Source organism: Chironomus tepperi, unplaced genomic scaffold (genome assembly GCF_022539635.2).
Source record: "Chironomus tepperi strain 1889 unplaced genomic scaffold, CSIRO-AGI_Ctep_v1 contig_388, whole genome shotgun sequence".
NCBI lineage: Eukaryota > Metazoa > Arthropoda > Insecta > Diptera > Chironomidae > Chironomus > Chironomus tepperi.
In genome coordinates this window covers 357305-378266 of record NW_027226510.1, presented here as the reverse complement: position 1 = coordinate 378266, position 20962 = coordinate 357305, and the positions used below count along the sequence as shown (strand labels likewise).

General features: G+C 27.1%; 1 protein-coding gene across 10 annotated transcripts in view; it reads right to left on the bottom strand.

Annotated features, from left to right (window-relative positions):
• The window catches only part of heph (polypyrimidine tract-binding protein 1 heph), a 128530-nt gene that overhangs the window by 61813 nt on the left and 45755 nt on the right, over positions 1-20962 (bottom strand). For 8 of the 10 annotated variants that reach the window (XR_011544971.1, XR_011544972.1, XM_070648130.1 and 5 more), the window contains one exon: positions 18385-18489. Coding sequence is in view for 8 of the 10 variants with exons in the window: in XM_070648130.1 (XP_070504231.1) it covers positions 18385-18480 (96 nt within the window). In the remaining 2 variants the exon portion in view is untranslated. Of the gene's footprint in view, positions 1-7168; positions 8184-18384; positions 18490-20962 lie in introns of those variants that run through there. The other 2 variants (XM_070648134.1, XM_070648135.1) reach the window with 2 other exon arrangements.

Genomic DNA, 20962 nt, shown 5'->3' with positions numbered 1-20962 from the left:
AGCAGCTCACACCATGCTTCAATGAAAATCATTTCATGTTTGTAATTGCAACTCTAAAGTTATGAGGAGAAGAAAATGGAGTTATGAAACATGTATATGTACATAAAAATCCATCCATTGCACATGGCAAGGTAAAGTAGAAAGGAAAGAAATTAATGGTGCTATATCTCAACACACGCAAAATAATATTAAGCAGAGTTCAGCGGAACTTGTTAAAAATTAATGTATCATGAGGTTTTTTCATATAATTTATAATCGTGTCATCTTCACTAGATTTCTGTTAGAACTTTTGTTAATTGTGGATAAAATAATAATTTCCTGATTGAAATTGCTTTGAGTCTGTCAAAAAATCTATTAAACATGAGCTAATTATAAGCAGCAGATCAAATGTTCTTGAATGATTTTTGGAAATTTTCGGTGGGTAGACGGAGGAAAAGTTTACTTTGAAATGAGATTGCCCTAAGGTCATGTTATTGTATTAACACCGATTACTAATTATGGAATAAATTAAAATATTGTTTGTTAAATAAACGAGTGAGTTTATTTATAATTGGCAGGTATTTTATTGAAAATAAAAGAGAAGCTACTGGAATTAGTCGGTGATGTGTTAAGGAAGGGCTTTTCAAAGATGCTAAGCAAGGCTTGCTCCTCGATATCACTTATCATTCACAAAGTACGATACTGTCACTCTTTATACTTGAAGCATCTTGTGCAACTAAATAAGGCTGGACTAGAAACCCAGAAGATTACCCATCAAATAGTGGATTATTTAGAATTGCTTGCTAAGAAGGAATTAATCGCGAGATACTTATGCAAAAGCTTTGAGCCTTGATGCTGAATTTTTCAAAAAAGATACAAACCACATCAATTTAAGAGATGTTAGCATTTTCACAATATTTTGACTAGTTGCGTGGACAGATGTATAAATAGATGTAGGCATTAAATTTAAATGGAAAAAAAGAAAAAGTTATTCTCTTTAATCTTTTTTCTCTGTTTACATTTCCTTGGAGACATTAATTTTCACTTTCCATTTTCATTTTCTTTTTCTTTGGAAAATATAAGTCCAAAAATACCTCATAATCCTCTTTTTTTCGAGAATGGAAATAACCATAGAAACACTGAGAGAAATAACAAAAGGATTTTTTTAATTTGTAAACTCTTTGAACTAAATTTTTTATGTTTTTTCATTACAACTTGTCTTAAAATTTGTTATATCCAAAAAATTTTTGCATATCAGACTTTAAACATCAAAAGCAAAAAATTATTTTATTATAAAAAAAAAATGAAGAACTTTTAATCTTACATTCACTCAAATGAATATAAAAAAGGAATTCATCTCTCTTATCATGGTTAGGATGGATGAGAAACTTTACATTGTGTATGTAGGAATAAACCTCATAGTTTATACTTTATTTACATAAGTATCGTATCATCATCGTCAACATTATATGAATGTGAAGAGATATTGTATGTACGTTACAAAATTTATATGTTTGTGGACAGTTATATTTCAATTATATTTTCTACCCCCTTTTTTACCATTCGTTATGGCAGGGGTGCTCAACCTTTTATATTTTTCGGCCTCATTTGGTTGGTAAGCCTCGATAGAATCCACACATGGCTTATAATTCAAACCATATTTCGAATATTTCAGTGCCACAGCACGCAGGTTGCCCACAACTGCACTACATTCATGCACAAAAAAAGTACAAAGTTTTATGAGCTTACGGTGACTTAAATCCATCATCATCATACATGTACTTAAATTCCAAAAGTTGAAGTATTTCTCCTCAAAAAAAAAAAAAAGAATCTGAAAATCTGTTCTCATCTCACAGTAAAATAATTATATTTTGGCAAGGAATGAAAAAGTTGTTCCATTTTCAAAATTCAATTAGTTAGTTTAAATATGTTTACATTTTCAACATTTTCTAAACAATAAATTGCCTTTGGGCTTTTATACTGTTGTTTAAGTCTAATGGTTTTTCCTCAACACAATAGAGACAAGAGCATGGGGAGCTCGTACGATACATTAAACATTTTATGCTTTATAGTAGATGAATGAAATGAATGAATAGAGATATAAGGTACAAAAAGTTACCTTAAAAATATTTTTGTTTTACTCACTCCATAATTTTTAACCATGGAAAATGAGCATGAAGGATGGTTATGATTTCAGTTTGATTGGCTGGATGGGTGAATCGTGAGATTTAAGCAACTAGACATCGTTGAGAGTTAGGATTTTAAGCACTAGCTCAGTACTAATTAGTGGCTGGCTTATAGTTTGGTTTGCTAGCTTGAAACTATTGCTAAATGCTTAAATTAATGATTATTCTCCTTTATTTACAAAATTCTTGGAAATTTTCTCTTCGACAGCAAATCAGACCTTGTTGAGAGCTCTGGTTTGAAACATTAGCTCATTACTATTGAGTTCCTGGCTTATTGCTTGGTTTACTTGCTTGAAACTACTGTTAAATGCTTTAACTAATGATTTTTCTCCGAATTTTTCAATTATAAGTTTATGAAACCTGATAAAACGCTCAATAGTTTCCCCTCGTCAATTATTTGAATTTTTAAAAGCCGTTAAAATTTTGAATTGAAAAGCCGTTAGTAATTTGCTACCTAAACACTAGTCGCAAGCCAAAAATGCGCTCAAGTTCCTCAATCAATAACACGATGACTTTAAACATCTCTTTTTGTTAGAAAGAGAAAAATGCTTTTTCTATGTGAAAAAGAAAAGGACGAATGGGTAGGCATAGGTATCTATAACTCAGAGATTAGATATATTGTTATTTCATAAACCATTATGTGCGTATGAGAGTTACAAAATTTTGTATGCATGTTTTTGCTTGCGGCAATTTGAATTAATTCTTTTGTATTTCTGTGGCATGTAAATTTTCATTTCTTTAGAACATTACTGAATAAATTCGTGGTTGTGGTATATAAGGAAGTAGGAAACCTTTTTCTTGTTATAAAAATGTACCTCATAGACCTTCAAAAAGGAACAAAATAGGCAACAAAAAAAATTGAGAAATAAATAAATAAAAAAGCATTTCTAACCCACATTACAGACTTGTGAGATTGTGGTGAGGAAAATTTTTATTATTTTTTTTTCTATTCAGTCAGGCAAGATAAATTTTTCACTTCACTTCTTCTTCTTCATCTAACTTACTTTATATTTTTTGTATCTATATACTTTTTATAAAAAGCTTTTAAGAGGCCACACTGTTACAGCATAAAAGGACATTCTCTTTAACTTTTTTTTTCTAATGTTATGATGCGTCATGTTATAAATGTGAAAGTTTTCGTAATGAATCATAAAAGTAATAGACTGTAGTGAAGCTTTAGTATATGTGTGTGGGGGTAGATAATTGAAGGAATCTGGCATCTGTTGAGTAAAAATTGTTGAGAAATATTTTCTGAATGATTTTATTTTTCTTCTTTTGGGAGAGAAGGGAACGTTTGGGAATTTTGTAACAAAAGCAATGAAGTCTTTAAACCCTATGCCCTTACTGTAACGCTTTGGATCCCATACAGGGGTGTCTCCAGAATTTTTTGAATTGATCGCAAAATTTGGGATTTGAAAATTTTGGATTTTTCCACGAAAATTGACGATTTTTTTTTCCAAGAAAAAGGAATGATGAAGGAGGAGGGGTTTAACCCCAAAACTCTTAACTCCATATCAATTATGAACACTCATTCCACCTCTTTCCGAAGGAGTTACGTAATTTTCAAACATTTTTTTTACAAATTTTGTACAAAAATTTGATATTTTTACTTAAAAATTGATATTTTTGAAAAGAATTTCTTTTTTATCCAAAATTTGCCTAATCTTTTAAAACATTCCTTTATTGTTCTATTACTGAAAATAGAAATTTCACTGAAAATTGAATTATTTTTCTTAAACCCACTCAAATCGATAAGAATTTACAAATTTAGATTAAAATGTATCATAGAGCTATTCAGAGATGGCATCAATCAAATGTAGCAAGACATAAATAATTTTCCCTAATTTTACTTATAAATTTGTAAAATTAGAAAAAATTGTTTATTTAAACTAAACATTAAACTGCTAAAATACTCTTTCAAAATACTTGTTCAGAAGCTGTGTTATTTATTGCCTGTTTTTTCAAATATATTATAACTAATGCACTAAATTTTACAAGATTTATCTCATTCTCGTAAGAAAACTTGAGGCTAGCAACCAAAATCAATAAAATTCTCTGACAAAATTTATCAAAAACTAACCTAAAATTCAACATTAAAGGTACAAATTCCATTCTTAAACTTCACATTATCTTCAATCTAAACAACTACATAAGAAAGTATGTTAAACATCTTAAAATATTATTTTTCATTACTTATATAGGCATAAAGAGTAACATTTTGATATCATACAGTAATAAAGATAATGGCAAAGAATTTTCAATTTTATAAAAAGGCATAGAAAAAGGAAAGATATAATTTTCTTTATTCTATCCATCTATGATGGTCGAGTGAGAACGATAGAAAGGAGTAGTAAGATGTATGCTTACTTTTCTATTTATTTATTTTTTTTTTGTGGGTTATAAAATGAAGGAGATTCTTCCTTTTTTGTGCTTTAACGGTTGCTTTCTGTCACGTAGTTGATTGGTAGGAGAGAACGAGAGATTTTATACAGGTAGTAGTCATCTATAAATAAACAAACAAGAAAAATATCCCTTTTTCTTGTGATATATTAATAACGTAAATTTCCTATCATGTGTCTAACTATGCTTTCCCGAAATCCCGGTCCCGAAACTTTTCCGGGACCGGGACGGGACCGGGACGGGACCGGGAAATCCCGGGATTTCCCGAAAAAAAAATTGTACTAATAAGTACAATATTTTAATGTTTTTTCAGTGTTTTTAAGCTTAATATGTATTTTCAAAAATTTAATGATGGATTTAAATTTTTAGAACTCTTGAACCTGACTAGTTTTAAATGATTTTAAAATGAGTTTAACTATCACATTCACTGTTTATATGATTATGAAGAAACAAATCTTAGTTATGAGAAATAATCTCTAATATTTGTAGTCAAATTAAAAAGCATTGAACATTTCAATTTTTGAAAAACCTCAAATTAGCTGGAAATCGATAGGTTTATTTAAAAGGGTTTGTTTGGTTTGGTTTATATTATTTGCCACTGTATTTCAGAACAAAAATCAAAAACGATATTAAATTTGAAATTTTTAACTCAAAAACATTCAAAATACGAATTTATAGCTCCATATTTCTCATGTTTTTTGTTTTTTTTATTTTGATTTTAAATTTTTGGTTACAAATTAACGGGTTTTATTTTTATTTTTTTAAGAGTTTATAAGAATTTCTTTTAAAACCTGGTCCCGCGGGACCAGTCCCGGAAGATTTTCGGGACTCGGGACGGGACCGGGACGGGACAGTCCCGGGATTTCCCGGTCCCGGTCCCGGTATCGGGAAAGCATATGTCTAACTCATGGGAAAAAGGTGTATTATGCATAGTAGTTGATAGACTTGAAATTGTAATTTAAATGGAATGAAAAATTGTCCTTTCGGAGTGTTTTTCCTGTATAACTTTAAGGTTAATCTGAATAACTATGGTTGAGTAACTTTTATTTGTGACTGGATACTATTAAGGGTGATTTGGTGTGGAAAATTTGAGATTTATCATTTTGGAACCTGATTGTCGAGGAATGTCTAGCTTTAAAAATTTTGTGAAGTTGAATTGAATTGCTAAGCAGTTGGAAGAATCATAAAAAACCACCAAATTTATTCGAAATCGAAAAATCAAATTTAACGTTTTTTGGAAATTTGAACTTTAACGGTTTCTCAATTTTTGAACGTTGAAAGTTCTAAAATTTTAGTACAAACCATAAACAAAGTGAGATAAAACAATAATTTACACAAATTGTGAGGAATAAGTCATCAAGTCATTAAAAACTAGTCACTAACTAGACGTTAACCTTCCTTTGACCATCTATACTTTTGTCCACTCGACAGCATCAATTGAATTCAAACTATCCGGATATTGACTTTACAATATTCTGCAACTTTGAATGTTTTAATTTGCACAATTTTACAGTCATCACTACAAAGTCTAAATCTCTACATCATTTCAAATTAACAACTTTTTCATCCACCCTCTATTAAGTTACGTCATAAAAAAGGAAATTAAGCTCGCACTGTAATATCCCGGTCAAAAAAAAATTGCGAAGAAAAAAAATCTAATTTGCTATTTCCGTTCTAATTATTACTTTTTACTCTTTCATACATCGTAATTTATCGTAGAGTCAGAAGTGTAGTCAGAAAATTGAGTTGGATGCTGATTTCTTGAATTTTGTTCTTCATGCTTCAAATACCATGTCCAATTACTAAAGAGATTATGATCTTCAAGTAACATAGCCCCAAACAGACAAGAAGCATGCTTATGAGTAAAATCTTGTCCTATCGGTCTAGCTTAACAATATTGAGCATGCTCATTTAGGTGCATAGACTGTTGTCCTTTTTCTATTGTCTGCTAGGTTAAGGATATAGATATAGATATAGATATAAATTACAATTAATATGTGCTATTTGTGAATCAAGCAAGTGAGCATCTAAACTTGTGAAATAGCACAAATTTGGAAATGACTGGATTCAAACTGACGATTCTCGAGTTAACACTCCAAATTTGAGTCAAATGCCATAGAAGCACTTAACTGCCTATTTTAGAATATTTTCCAATTCTCAGAGAGAAGTAGAGAGGAACCCTGACTACACCCCATACAATACAGCAATAAAGCTATAAGAGAGATTATTTTACTAGCTCGAAACAACATTTGTACGATCAATACATTAGTAATTCAGAAAGATATATAATAAAAATCTATATAGCTTATGTCTTTTTATAGAAATTTTTCCTAACGTACTAAGAATTTCATTTTGTATTTAAAAAAGAATGGAATACGTAGGAAGACACAGTAGTATCGTGTAAAACAGATGATGATTTTCTCTTTCAAATAGTGTAAACAATTAGGCAAAAAAATAAAAAAAAAATTGAATAAACAATTTTTTCAAGACTTAAGGTTTTTTTTGTGTGTAGTTAATAGATATTTCAAAATTATTTCGAATTTACCCTCCCCAAGAAATAATAAAGTACAGTAGCAGATTTGATCTATTAAATGTTAGCTCACCATGATTATTTCCTTATGAAAAATGTCTCCGCTGCTTGTTATAGTCGATAATTCACTTATATTATTATTATTGTTAATAAAATTCTGATGCTTCAAACAATCACTTGTAATGATTTCTTGAAAATGATTTCCCACAATTGATGGTAACAGGTCTTGATGCTGATGATCTTGTGAATTTTGTGACGGTATACAATAGCCACAAAAGTTATTATTGTTGTTATTATTACTAATTCTTACACTTGTTTGATTATTATCAATAACAACACTATTATGATTTGCGTTAGCTAATGATTGAGTGATTATATTGATAGAGTTGTAATAAACAGGTTGATATTGATATGATTGAGATGTGGTATTGAGTAAAGGATTGTAAACGTCAGGAGGTGATATAAAGGAGGGTAAATATAAATTGGAACTTGGCGTAGGGAAATACGTCTTGATGCCGGTTTATTTTGTGTGATTTATCCACGAATTTTTAACTAAACTTTTATTTTATTTCTCTCAAGATTGACTTGTGCTTTAAGTAGCGATAGAATTTTGTCTAATACTCCGAAGTAAATGATCGAGAGCTATTTTAAATATTTGTTTTAAATGTGTGAGTGTTACTATCTATTAAGATGTCGATATCACGTTTTTCTGGTTTTTTATCATCTAATAGTAATTCCTTCTTCTTATTTCTTCCCCAAAAAAAAATATTGTCTAGCTTTAGATGAACAATAATTTATGTAAGTTCCTCTCTTGGATTCTTTGTTGTATGAGTAAGTGTCTCGTATTCTTTATTATTTTCTTCTTTCTTTATTCATGAGAATCTCATGAGATAATTGCTCAGAAAGAAGAAAAGAATGCGATAAAATTAAACAGCAACAGGTTTTTATTCTTTCCTTTTTTCTTTTCGCAAAAAAGCCAAGCTTCTTTCTCAATCAAGCTTTATTTTATGATTCTTTACAATTGAACGGGCTTACTTGAGCACAAAAATTTTTTTAATATAAAAGTTTTTTCTTATATCGATTATTAATTCCCAATTCTGTTCTTTCTTTTGAATAATTTAATTAAATTTTTTTCTTTCTATTGAAAACTCTTTTTTTTGTTGTGTTTTAAAAGATTATGTATGAAGAAATTTTTTTTATACAATGAATTTCTTGATTAGATGAATTTTGTATTAAACATATAGATCTGAGGCTTAAAATTGATTGCCTTAGAAAAAGGTTAATTACTAAATTTTGTAGAATATTTTTTAATGATTGTTCAGAGTATTTGTAGAATTGATTGACTTAACGCCTATAATTTGAAAGTTTAATATATATTTTAAGTATAGTTATAGATATTTTTTGTGTTTTTTGAAATTGGATTGTCAAAAGAATTTTTTGATTGTCCAATAATTCACAAGAAATGAAATATTCTTAGAAACTACTTTATTTGATTGTCAAGACGCTTCTTGATTTTTTTTTTATTTCCACTGATCTTATTTACCTTAAATTCTAATCATTTATATAATTCTCAATTCATACAAGAATTTGAAAATAATATATATATATTGAGCTATAATATCTATAATATTTGATTATCGAATCGCGCTTTCTTCTTCAGTATTAAACTTTATTACTATTATTACTAAAAAATACTTCCTTGGCCGTTGACCTTGTACACGTTTTAAAAAAAAATGTAAACAACCTCTGTATTGTTTTTTCTCTCTTGATTTCTTTTCTTTTTTACTTTAAATTCCTCCAAGAATATTCTTTCTTCTTTTTATTGAAAACTTCGACTTCTTTCGATATTTGCTTCGTTTCCACTTTCTGTATTTCTTGTTTTTTTCAACTTCTTGAAGCTTCTTTCTTCATTAACTCTTTCTTATATATTTCTCCTTCTTTTTTTTGCTTTTTCTTACACAGCTTTATTCTTTTGCTCATATAACGTAATAAAAATTATTTTTTTTTGCAGGCTTTTGCGGTTTCTACTCTTAATATATGATTTCTTTTCTTAAAATTCTTCTTTTCACATTTAATGATTTCTAAAATGAATGACTTATTTTAATTTGTCACTTCTTATTTGATAGTCGAAAACAAAAAAAATTACACTTGAATTTGTGAATTTTATGAGAAAAAAATTAAATTTTTTCACTAGAAATTGTTCAATTTTTTATAAATGATATGTATGTATGTATAAGTTTTAATTCTTTTAAAAATATAGTTTTTGCACATACATCACAAGAAAATTCTTTTCTTATATTTTTGTGATATTAAAAATCACTTTACAAATTTTTTTTATATTTTATTAAATTTCTTGAAAAATTAAAAAAAAAAAACTTTTTACTGTAAATTTTATTATAAAAATTGACAAAGTTACCCTCAATTTAGAGTTATGATCTTTGGTATATGACGGAGTATTTTTTTATTTAATTTAGATTTTCAAATAAGCTCAATTTTTATTTTTATAAATCCTTGAAAATCTCGCAAAATAAAGTCAAAAGTCAATCTCAAAATTATTATGAAAAAATCTCAAATTTGTCACACTTTTTTGATATTAAAATAATAATAATAATGCACCTAGTTTAGGATTGGATATTGTAATTATTTTTATAGGAAAAAGGAAGAATGGAAAAATTTCTCTCAATTCAATTTCAGTCACTTTCGTCGATAGATTTAATTCCTCACTCAATCCGGATGAATGAAGCTGAATTTTACTACTTTTTTTTTTATTAATAATTATAAGTCAGGTGGCAGGCAATTTAAGAAAAAAAGCAAACACACTAAATTTTTAAGCTCTTCTATTGTTTTTTTTAACCGAAAACAAATCCAACAAAATTTTTATTTTAGCTAATTTTTTTTATTTATTTATATTTATTTCACTTTATTTATTTCTGAATTTAATTGCAATGATATATATATTTGTGTGATATAACACTAGAGCGGCAGATAGAGAATGATTGTATATATTTTTGGAACGGGTTGAAGCGATGAAGACTGTATAAAGACTGAAACTGAAGAAAAAAAAATTGACTGGTTTCTACTTTTTCCACATTTCGACGTCGAGAGGTAATAACAATAAAGTGAAAAAAAAAAAAAATTGTATGTAATGTAAAACATGTACAGAGTTATAATGTGTACATATACAAAGAGAAGCATAGCATGTTATAGAACGATGATGATACTAAAATGATGATGATGCCCCAAAATGAAAAAAAAAGAGAGAAGGAACAATGCGGGGAGATAGAGAGAGAGAGAGAGAAAGAGAAGCAACAGTGTTGAAAAATAATAATTTTTTCTTTCCTTCTTTTCTTTCTTTTCCGAGAGAAATTCTCTCTTTTTTTATTCAGCAGCACAGCTCCACAGCTTTCGTGTGCTACAGAAAGAATCTTTCTTTCGATATGTATATACATATATATAGACCCTTGAATACATGGCTATAAAAAAGAGCGAAAGGTTCTTTTGAAATGAAATGAAAAAAAAAATCCGGTTACCTCAAATGATGGTAAAAAAAATTCTTAACATCGCTTGTTGCTCGTTTTACACTCATACAATTGAATGAAAAGCAACAGGGCAACAATTTCCCACTTTTTTTTTGATATTTTCGCCTATTCATACACAATGCCATGCGCACTTTATGAATTCTTGCAGGGAATGATGGAAAAAAAGTAAGATAAATTTATAATAATTTTACAGGATTTAAAAGTCATTTTGGCTCTTAATGATTCAGTAAAGTGAAAAATTTTTCAAAGGACTTAACGTCTTATCGTTCCTATTTTATGAAAATATATTTTAATTTCTATGTCAAAAGGTAGAACTTTTCACCGTCAATGATAAATGTTAAACAGTCATTAATCATTCCTCAATTGAGAATTTTTCCTTTGAATCCAATTTTCCCCTCTTTTTCCCCACCTGTTTTTTTCCACATTTCTCGGTCAATGATATGTCTGAATATATATTTAGAACATGTTCTAATACTATCATTCAACATAAAAATCATTAAGCATTTATATATACTATATACTTGCATATGTAGCATCAATTATTGATTTGACTGTAAAAAGGTACTTCAACACTATCGTAGATACATATTTCCATACAAAGTTATGATTTACATTAATGTTTTATGAATTTAGTTTGAATATTTTGTTGAAACTTGAAAGGTATTTTTCTTTTGGGGAAGAATTTAACGATTTTAAGGGAATTTTGTTGACATTTTATTAAAAGTTTTCAATTTTTGGAAGTTTTTTTTCTTCATAAATATTAAAATTTTTAAATTTTCAATAAATTATTCTAACTGTTTTGTCACTTGAATTGACGATAATTTTAAGTGGCAACAACTTTTCCACGCAATATTCGACAACTTTATTCTTTAATTTTTAAATTGAAAATTAGAGAAATTTAAATTTCAAAAAATCAGAAAAATTCAAAATTTTAAGTGAAAATTCGAATTTTGAATCGACAATTTCAGTCAAAAATTCAAAGTTTTAATCACAACATTCAAATTTTTAATCAAACAGTTCAAAATTTCAATTAAAAATTTTTAAAATTATTCTTAAAATTCAAAATTTTAATCAAAAAAATTCAAAACTTTAATCAAAAAATTTAAAATTGTTGTCAAATATTTCCAAATTTTAATGAAAAAATTCAAAACTCTTCATTAAATTCAAATTTTCGGTCAAAAACTTAAATAAATTTCCGATAAGTTCAAAAATTCTATGAAAATTCATCAAAAAATTTTAAATTTTAACCAAAAATTCAATTTCTATACAATGTTAATCAAAAGAATTAAAAAATTTAATCAATATCAATTTAAAAGTTCCAAATGTTAACCAAAAAATTCAAAGCTTTAAACAAGAGTTTCAAAGATCTTTAAATTCAAAATTTTAGTCGAAAAATTCAAAGTTTCACCAAAGAAATTCAAAATTCTTCGTAAAATTCAAATTTTCAATCAAAAAGTTAAAAAATTTCTTGATAAGTTCAAAAATTCCCTGAAAATAATAGTCAAAAAATTCGAAATTTTAGTCAAGAAATTCAAACTTCTAATGAAAAAGTTCAGAAACTTCCAGAAAAATTCCGAAATTCCTCGAAAACTTTGAAATTCTAACCAAAAAACTAAAGTTTCCCCAAAAATATCCAATAAAGTTCCCCTCAAACATCCTCCAAACAACAACATCAACAACATTCTCACAATTACAAACCAAACATCAATTTCAAAGCATACAGCTTATTTTACCCTAATTAACATTGCAAAAAACAAACAAAAAATTAAATTTAATGAAACACGTCTTTGTGGTGACGAACAATCATCATCTAAAAAAGTACCCTAAGAATATATATTGCGACTATCAATGATGACACAATCTTCTGACTTCAGCAACAACAACGAAGAGAAAGAAGAGAAAAAAAATATTTTCATTGCATCATGTCGAGTCTGGCGTGTAGCAATACAGCACAACATTGTGTATGAGCGAGAAGGAAAATCATCCATACGAAAAATTTTCTTTTTTTTACGGAGAGGAAAAAAAAGTAAATGAGGCGAACTTATAACTTATGTCTAAGGAGGGAGGAAAAACATTAACAAAAAAAAAGATCCGCCAAGGCGCAACTAGTTGATTACAGGTAACAAAGTCAAGAGCGAGACAGTTTTATTCTCACAATTTTCACGAAGTAAAATTTTCGGAAATAAAAAAATGCCGACGAGTGGCAGACGTTTTACGAAGGATACACGAAAATTAAGCTACAAGCAACATTGTCCTCATTCGTGATGTGAAAAGCACTGCCAGACTCCTCCACAGCACATTTTTTTGTGTTCGTTTGCTGCCTTGCTTTTTGAATTTTTTTGTATATTTGGTATTAAAAACAATTCGAAATGACACATTTAGCATGTGGAAAATTATTAAAAAATTATCGATTTAGTTTACTTTTTATGCATAATTTTTTTAATGGGGGTTTGTGGGTTATTTGGAGTTTGGGAATCTTTATCAGCATACTATAAGCATTTAAGGTCAAAACTAGCTTTAAATGCTTCTGATTTCTCGTTTCTGCATAGTTGGGTCGATCCAAAATCTGGGATTAGATCGGCATGACTGAGACTGATGGTACTAGATGATGGCAAGTCTCTGACTCGGAAATGGTACCAGATCATGGCATGACACCAAGTCAGAGTCATGTCAGCCTGTGATCGGATTTTGGATCGAATGACTAATTTATCTGCTTTGTCAGCAGTTAGTCAGCATCACAGTTTTGAACCGAAATTCAGATTCCTGAGTTCTAATTTGTTGCTAAAAAATACGTAAGAACCAGACATGAATTTGTCCATTAACTAGTCCCTAACAGGCAAATAGACCACGTTTAGGCACCGTATTGATATTTCCATACCATTAAGCATCTCTGTTTGTGAGCTTCAACGTATCATTGTCCACTCAAGATGGACCCAACTACCATATATGCATTAATTCAAAATTCTCCAAAATTCTCCCCAACAATCTTCAGAATTTCCATTAAAAAACCAAATAAGAATCTCATTCTAGCACCTTAATCTTCTCCGAAAAATAGCTGTAATAATGCTCAGAACAAGAGCAACAATCTCGTAAAATTTGTATGCAGTAATTTATTGTTCAAACGGTCATTTGTACTTACTATTTTTTTTTGTTGTTCTTGCTCATTCCTCTCTTTTTCTCAATAATTTATGGACATGTTGAAACGTTTTCTAGTTAATGTCGTAAATGGCATTCAGCTTCTTATATTATTGTTGCTCGTGTCTTTGTTGAATATCTCACCAAAAGAGAGTTACTGATAGAGTTTATTTGTTCTTGAAGGAAACCCGAGCAGAACAGTGTGTCTGTAAGGGCACCGGAAAGTCGCCGTGTTAATTGTAAGACTTGAAGGTCCTTAACAGACAAAGAGCTTGCTTTGATACTTGCGAGTATGCTTTTTGCTTGCTCTACTCTTGAGAGCATGCTCTTTACCTGCTAGGAGATGTCCTAACGACATCAATGTGGCGTATTTCAACTCATCTTTATGACGAAAAAGCCGGTTTGAAGCATTGTGCTGTTCGGGCAATGGACATTATTGATGTTTAGTATTTTCTGGTTGTCTGTCATTTTGATAGAGTTTTTTGATTGATTTTTTCCTATCCCGGAAGCAAATTTGGAAAGTATGAAGATGTGTCCAAAAAATTAAACAAGTACTCGTTACTATCGAGTATCTTCAGCGCATTCTTTGCCAGTGATCAGAAAATGACTTCAAATTTTCTTACGGTTTTAAAGAATTTGAAAATTTTCTCTGAATAGTTCATATAGAAAATAATATTTATAACGGTTATTCAAAATTCAAATTTTCAAGTGAACTTGTTCATCCTTAGCCAACTTCAGACATGTTTACAAATGAAATATGAATGAAATTAAAATCATGAATTATCGAATTTAAGAATGATTACAAGATTTAAGACTATATGATGCGCCAATAACTCAATAACACTGATCTTACAAAGTTCATTTGAGCTCTCTACGATGTCTGGTAGACGAGTTTTTAACAGCAATCGATTAAGTTCTCCAAAGTCTCGGTTTCGACAAATTCTCGAGACCGAGACCGTGACCGAAACTAACTGGGAAGTCCCAGGATCGAGCTCGTGGCATCAGGAACCATTACACTGGACCTACCGGACAATGTGTTTTATTAACTTCCTTAAAATTAAAGTAACCTGAAGATAGTAACATATTTGTAATTCAATTTTGATATTTCGTCAGACACATCAATCAGTTTAGATTGTTTTTGATAGGTTTTGTACGTAGTCTTGTATGATAAAAAAGCTCATGAATTAAAAATTTATTAACTTTTATAAGAAAATTTTCTTTTCAAGTAAAAACTCTTTGTACTTTATTCATATCAAACCCAACTGTGTGTCTCAAAACTTGATGTAATTGTAATATGTCGGTTTATTCTCTAACCTCCCGCATTACATTTTAATAAATTTTTCATATCAAAGAGCTCCTTTTTGATGATCCCTCATGCCTGCTTACATCTAATATTATCATTTCGAGTATTATTTTTGTACTCTGTTATTGCATGCAGGTATAATACAAAGGAAGTTGAGTGAGATAAGAATTGATGAAATGAAGTGAATGGAACGCATTGTTTTAGGCATACAATGTCCTCAAACTGAGCAACAAATCTCATACTGAGCAACAACCAGCAGTTCTTCTAGAACACATGCTAAAAAATTGACATCGGTGACGGTAGTAATCTAATTTAATTAATAACAATGAAGAGTATGAAAGCTCATCACACTTTCATTCACATACCAAAAAAGAGAGAAGACTTATGCATGTAAAATTCACAGAATGAGGCCACAAACAATTTTTCAATAATTCTACTATATTCCCTTTGAAGTCGTACATGAATATTGCGAATTTTATGCATGATAAAGGATTATGAGTTTTGTGCTTATAAAAGTATTATTTTTATTATTATTATTATTATTTAGTTAAAAGACTTTTGATAAAGGCAATATAACTCAAGTATCACATAAGTATGTAGAAAGGAGTGGCGGTTTATTGGAATTTTTGATTTTTTTTTTGTCTCTTTTATTCTTTTATTTTTGATATTCATGAAAAAAAAAATTGAAAAAATGTTTTTGAGAAACAATTTTAAAAAATTAAAAAATGATTTTGAAAATTTAAAACTTTAAAAATTAAATTTACAAATTCAAAAATTTGATTTTACAAATTTGAAAACTTGATTTTAAGAACTTAAAGACTTGATTTTAAAAATTTTATTTCTAAAATTTAAAAGTTGATTTTAAAAATTTAAAATTTAATTTTAAAAATTTAAAAGTTTGAATTCAAAAATTTATTTTTGATTTTTAATTTTATTTCTAAAATTTAAAAGTTGATTTTAAAAATTTAAAATTTGATTTCAAAAATTTAAAAGTTTGAATTCAAAAATTTAAAAATTTTAGTTCCAAAATTAGATTTTTAAACTTGATTTCTAAAATTTAAAAATTTGAATTGAAAAATTTAAACATTTGATTTTAAGACTTTTAAAAATTTAAAAACTTGATTTTAAATCAATTCAAGACTTTGTAAACCAAATTCAAAAAATTTAAAAATTTAAACTTTAAATTCACTTTGAAAACTTTTTCATACAAATCTAAAATCAATTTTCAAAATTTTTCAATGAGTGTGCAAATTTTCCCTAGCGCACGTAGAAATTCTTACAATATTTTAAGGGACATGTTTTACATACTATTTAAGTTTAAAATTATTACCCAATTAACAAGATTCAAAATCACATTAACCGTGATTTATGCTTTATATTCATTATTTGGCAATAAAATATCAAAATTTACTATCAAAGATTTCAGGTTTGATGCTTGATCGGAGATAAAAATTATAAAAATTTTCTCAATCACGTATTTCTAATTTTAGAAAGAAATCTTCAATTTTGAAGATCATTAAAATCTATAAAAAAAATTTTGTGGGGAAAATGTAGACTTTTAAATTGATTTTTATAGGAGTGAATGGACGAATAAACATGTTTTATTGGATAGATTAGAAGGCTAATTAATCTGACGTGAGGCCCTTCCTGGCCTCTTTTCAATATTGTAGCTGAATTTGGTGAGAATATTAAGAACTAAGCTTAATAGGTTCTTAATTGAAATTTGAAAAAATAAATGACAAATTTACACTTTTTAAGATTTTTTAGATTTCAATCAAATTAATAATTAGTACCGAATTTCCACCAATAATTAGAATGAATGAAGATAAAAATGTAAAAATTGTGTAAATTTTAATTTGAAAATTGCAAAGAAAATTTTACTGCTACTTAGGAAAAACCGAAGTGGAAAATTGAAAGAATAAACTTAATTAGGAAAATATCAAAAAAGATGATTGGAAATAAATAATGCCTGAATAGGACAAGTTGGTTAATCGATCCATAATCTGACACTAGATCGGCATGACCCTGACATGGTGCCAAGTCATGGCATGACACCAGGTCAGAGTCACTCCTGACTTGATCCAAATTTTTGATCAATTAACCAATTCATGCCATTCAGGATGAATGGAATCAGAAAAAATATTGAAATTATTTTTGAAATTTTTGCAAAAAATTAAAATTTATCAGATTTAAAAAGAGTTTTAGTCAATTTATCAATGAATTACTCAAACACCTGCACAACAACACAATTTATAATTCAAAAAATAAGTTTAGTGATGTGCTGTTTTGACATCTGCTTCCTTAATTTTCAATTGTATTTTATGATTGAATTGACTGAAATTGACGGATGTAAAGATAAATTAATTAAGATTATATGCAAATTAATATATTTATGGCGAAAAATTATAATATATTCTAACTTTAGAAAGAAGAGACAGCGAAAGCAGACAATTGTTTATGTTGATTTAATTTAAATATTTTGAAAATGTTTGGAATTTAATTTGTTATTGAAAAACAAAATTTTTAAACTTTTTTCCAATTTTATTCAATATTGTGAAAGATTAAAATTTGTAAGAAATTTTTAAATTCAAATTTTATAAAAAATTTAAGTTCAAACTTTTTAAAACATTTAAATTCGAAATTTTTAAAAATTTTAAATTTTTTGAATTCAAACTTTTCATAATTTTTAGAAATTTTTAAATTCAAACTTTTCAAAATTTTTAAAACTCAAAATTTTTAGAAATTTTTAAATGCAAATTTTTAGAAATTTTTAAATGCAAATTTTTGAAATTTTTAAATTCAAAATTATTAAAAATTTAAAATTCAAAAATTATTAATAATGCCAAATTAAAAATTTTTAAAACTTTTCAAATCAAAACATTTAGACATTTTTAAATTTGAAACTTTTAGAAAAATTTAAATTCAAAATTTTTAAATTCAAAATTTTTAAAAATATTCTAAATTTGAAATTCATTTGTTAAAAATTTTCTTTAATAAATCTGATAAATTTCTATAATTTTTTATGCAAAATTCAAAAATGAAAACTCCAATTTTTCTCTGAACCATCCTTAATATATACAACAGGTATTCTTATGTAGAGTAAAAGTTATTGTTATAAAGATGAAAGATTACTTGTACTATAAAACTATAAAAAACATGTTGAAAGAGTGAGTAAAAATTTATATAAATTGAAACTATTGAATAATCAGAGGAAATTTAATTATAGGGAAAAAAAGTTAAATAAATAAATAAAAAAAAAAATAAAATAAAAATAAATAAATTATGTAGATTGAATTTGTGTTGTTAACTCACCTTTATTCCTATATGTACTGTTGGAAAATCTGGATGCAATGTTGGAGTTAAAAGTGGCAATGGCAATGGCAATGGAAGATTACCTACTTGCATCATTGCAACCACCTGTAAATAAACCAAAAAGGACATAAAATGTGATTATTACTAATGGTATATTTAATGTATGTATTAATAGTGAGTCATAATCATGAATTTTTGATAATGCACTTTTATGTACATGAACTATAATGAAAAGCACTTTTCCTGTCCTCAACTAATTTATTTTTCCTTTTGTGCCGTATTCCACATTATCATAATCGCTTTTAACATGATTATAGCCATATTTTTTATATATACTAGATATGTGTGTTATGTTTAGCTGAATGTCTGGTACTTAGAGAATATCATTAATTTTGGTTACTACACTCATGAAAAAACTTCAAAAAAAAGTTTTCAAGTTCAGATTTTAAATTTCAATTTTTAAGTTTTTGAATTTTTTTAAATTTTGTAACAATTTAAAAAAAATTAAAATTTTTAAAAAAATTGGAAAGAATATCAGAAAATATTTATAAAATTTCAAAATTTAAAAAATTTGTTAAAATTTGAATGTTTAAAATTGTCAAAATTTGATTTTTCAAAATTTTCGAAATTTGAATTTTAAAATTGCTAAACTTTCTTAAAAAATTTAAAAATTAGATTTTTAAAATTGTCCAAATTTGAATTTTTAAATTTGTTAAAATTTGAATTTTTAAAAGTGTCGAAATTTGAATTTTGAAAAGTGTCGAAATTTGAATTTTTAAAATTGTTAAAATTTGAAATTTTAGAATTGACAATATTTGAATTTTTAAAATTGTTAAAATTTGAATTTTTAAAGTTTGTCAAAATTTGAATTTTTAAAATTGTCAAAATTTGAATTTTTAAAATTGTCAAAATTTGAATTTTTAAAATTGTCAAAATTTGATTTTTTTAAATTGTTAAAATTGTCAAAATTTGAATTTTTAAAATTGTTAAAACTGTCCAAATTCGAATTTTTGAAATTCTTTAAATTTTATTTTTTATAATTGTAAAAATTCTGCAAAATTTTTCAATTGAAAATTCGCTCAAAAACTACGTTTCAATCAATTAAATCCAAACTATCGCAGCTTATCGTACTGCATTATAATGATGACAATGATTATTGTGAAAATATTGTATGACATTAGTCATTTCATGGGGAAAAAGAATGTCCACATTAATTTAAGTTAAATGTACAGGAACGAACGGCAAGTATGAAACTGAACACTCTCGGGCATGTTAATTAAAGACTCTTTTTTTATTTTATTTAAAAATTATACATTAACATTCGAATTTCGATGTATTCTCATAGGGAAAATTTCAATTTTTTTCGGAATTAGCGAGAATGTTTATCGAAATAAAAGAGAATTTTTGGAACGTTTAAAAAATTCATTTTTCCCCAATTTTTTTTATAATATTATTATTTTCAGTAAAAGAAGCAACAATTATCGTAATTAAAATTAATTTAAATTAACTGTCAAGCCCTTTCAGCAGTAAATTTTATTTATATTATATATTTTGGTAAGCCTGAAGCAGTTTTTTTTTTTGTGCTTATTTTGCGTTTTTTGTTTGGTATGTTTTTGTATAGAAATGGGAAACTTGACACATGAGAGAGGAAAAATTGAAAAAAAAAAATAAATAAACTCTTTTTTATTAAAAAAAAAGTTAGAATCAATTACATGTGTAGGTTTGTGGAACAGGGAAGGAGTTCTATTTTGAAGAGACATATGAATTTTTAAAGAATTTTTAATTAAAATGACGAATTTAATTCCATTTTGATCAGATGAATGGCTGAAGCTTGATATCTCATCAACCAGACAGTCTAGAGAGCTGGGATTTGAAGCATTAGCTCTTTCTTATTGAGTTACTGGCTTATCACTTGATCAGGTAGCTTAAAACTATCTCTAAATGCTTTAATTAAAGAATATTCTTCAAATTTTTCAATTTAATTACAAAATTCTTCAAAATTTTCCCCTCGTCAAATTTTTAAATTTGCTTTAACCGTTAAATTTCAAATCAAATTTGACCGTTACTTTTTAATGAGACTTTTTGAATTTTTTTGAACAATGAATTCCAAAATTCTTTTGAATTTTTCAAAATTGTCAGAAAATTTGAATTAAATAAACCCGTTAAATGACAAAAGCCTTCAATATTTAAAAATAAATTCACGAATTCTTGAATCTTGAATTAAAGACAAAGAATTTAGTTCATGATAAATATACTTAAGTCTCTCAAAAAACATGAGGAATTTCATCATTTTGTCTCCAATTTTTAAAACTGTGTTAAATTAAATTAGCAAATTTTTGCAAATTGCTTACAAATTTTTATGTCAAATTAAACATTTGAAAAATGATAAAAAAAATGTTCATCTTATTTTTTTGATAAAAAAAGACTTTCAAAAAATAAAACATTCAAAACATCAAGTAACTCCTAAAAACATCATTAATTCTCTCCCCTTCACTTAAATTTACTAAAAAAAAAAATTGAGGAAAAATATATATTTTTTCACATGAAAATGAGATTGTATTCACACAATGAAGTCATG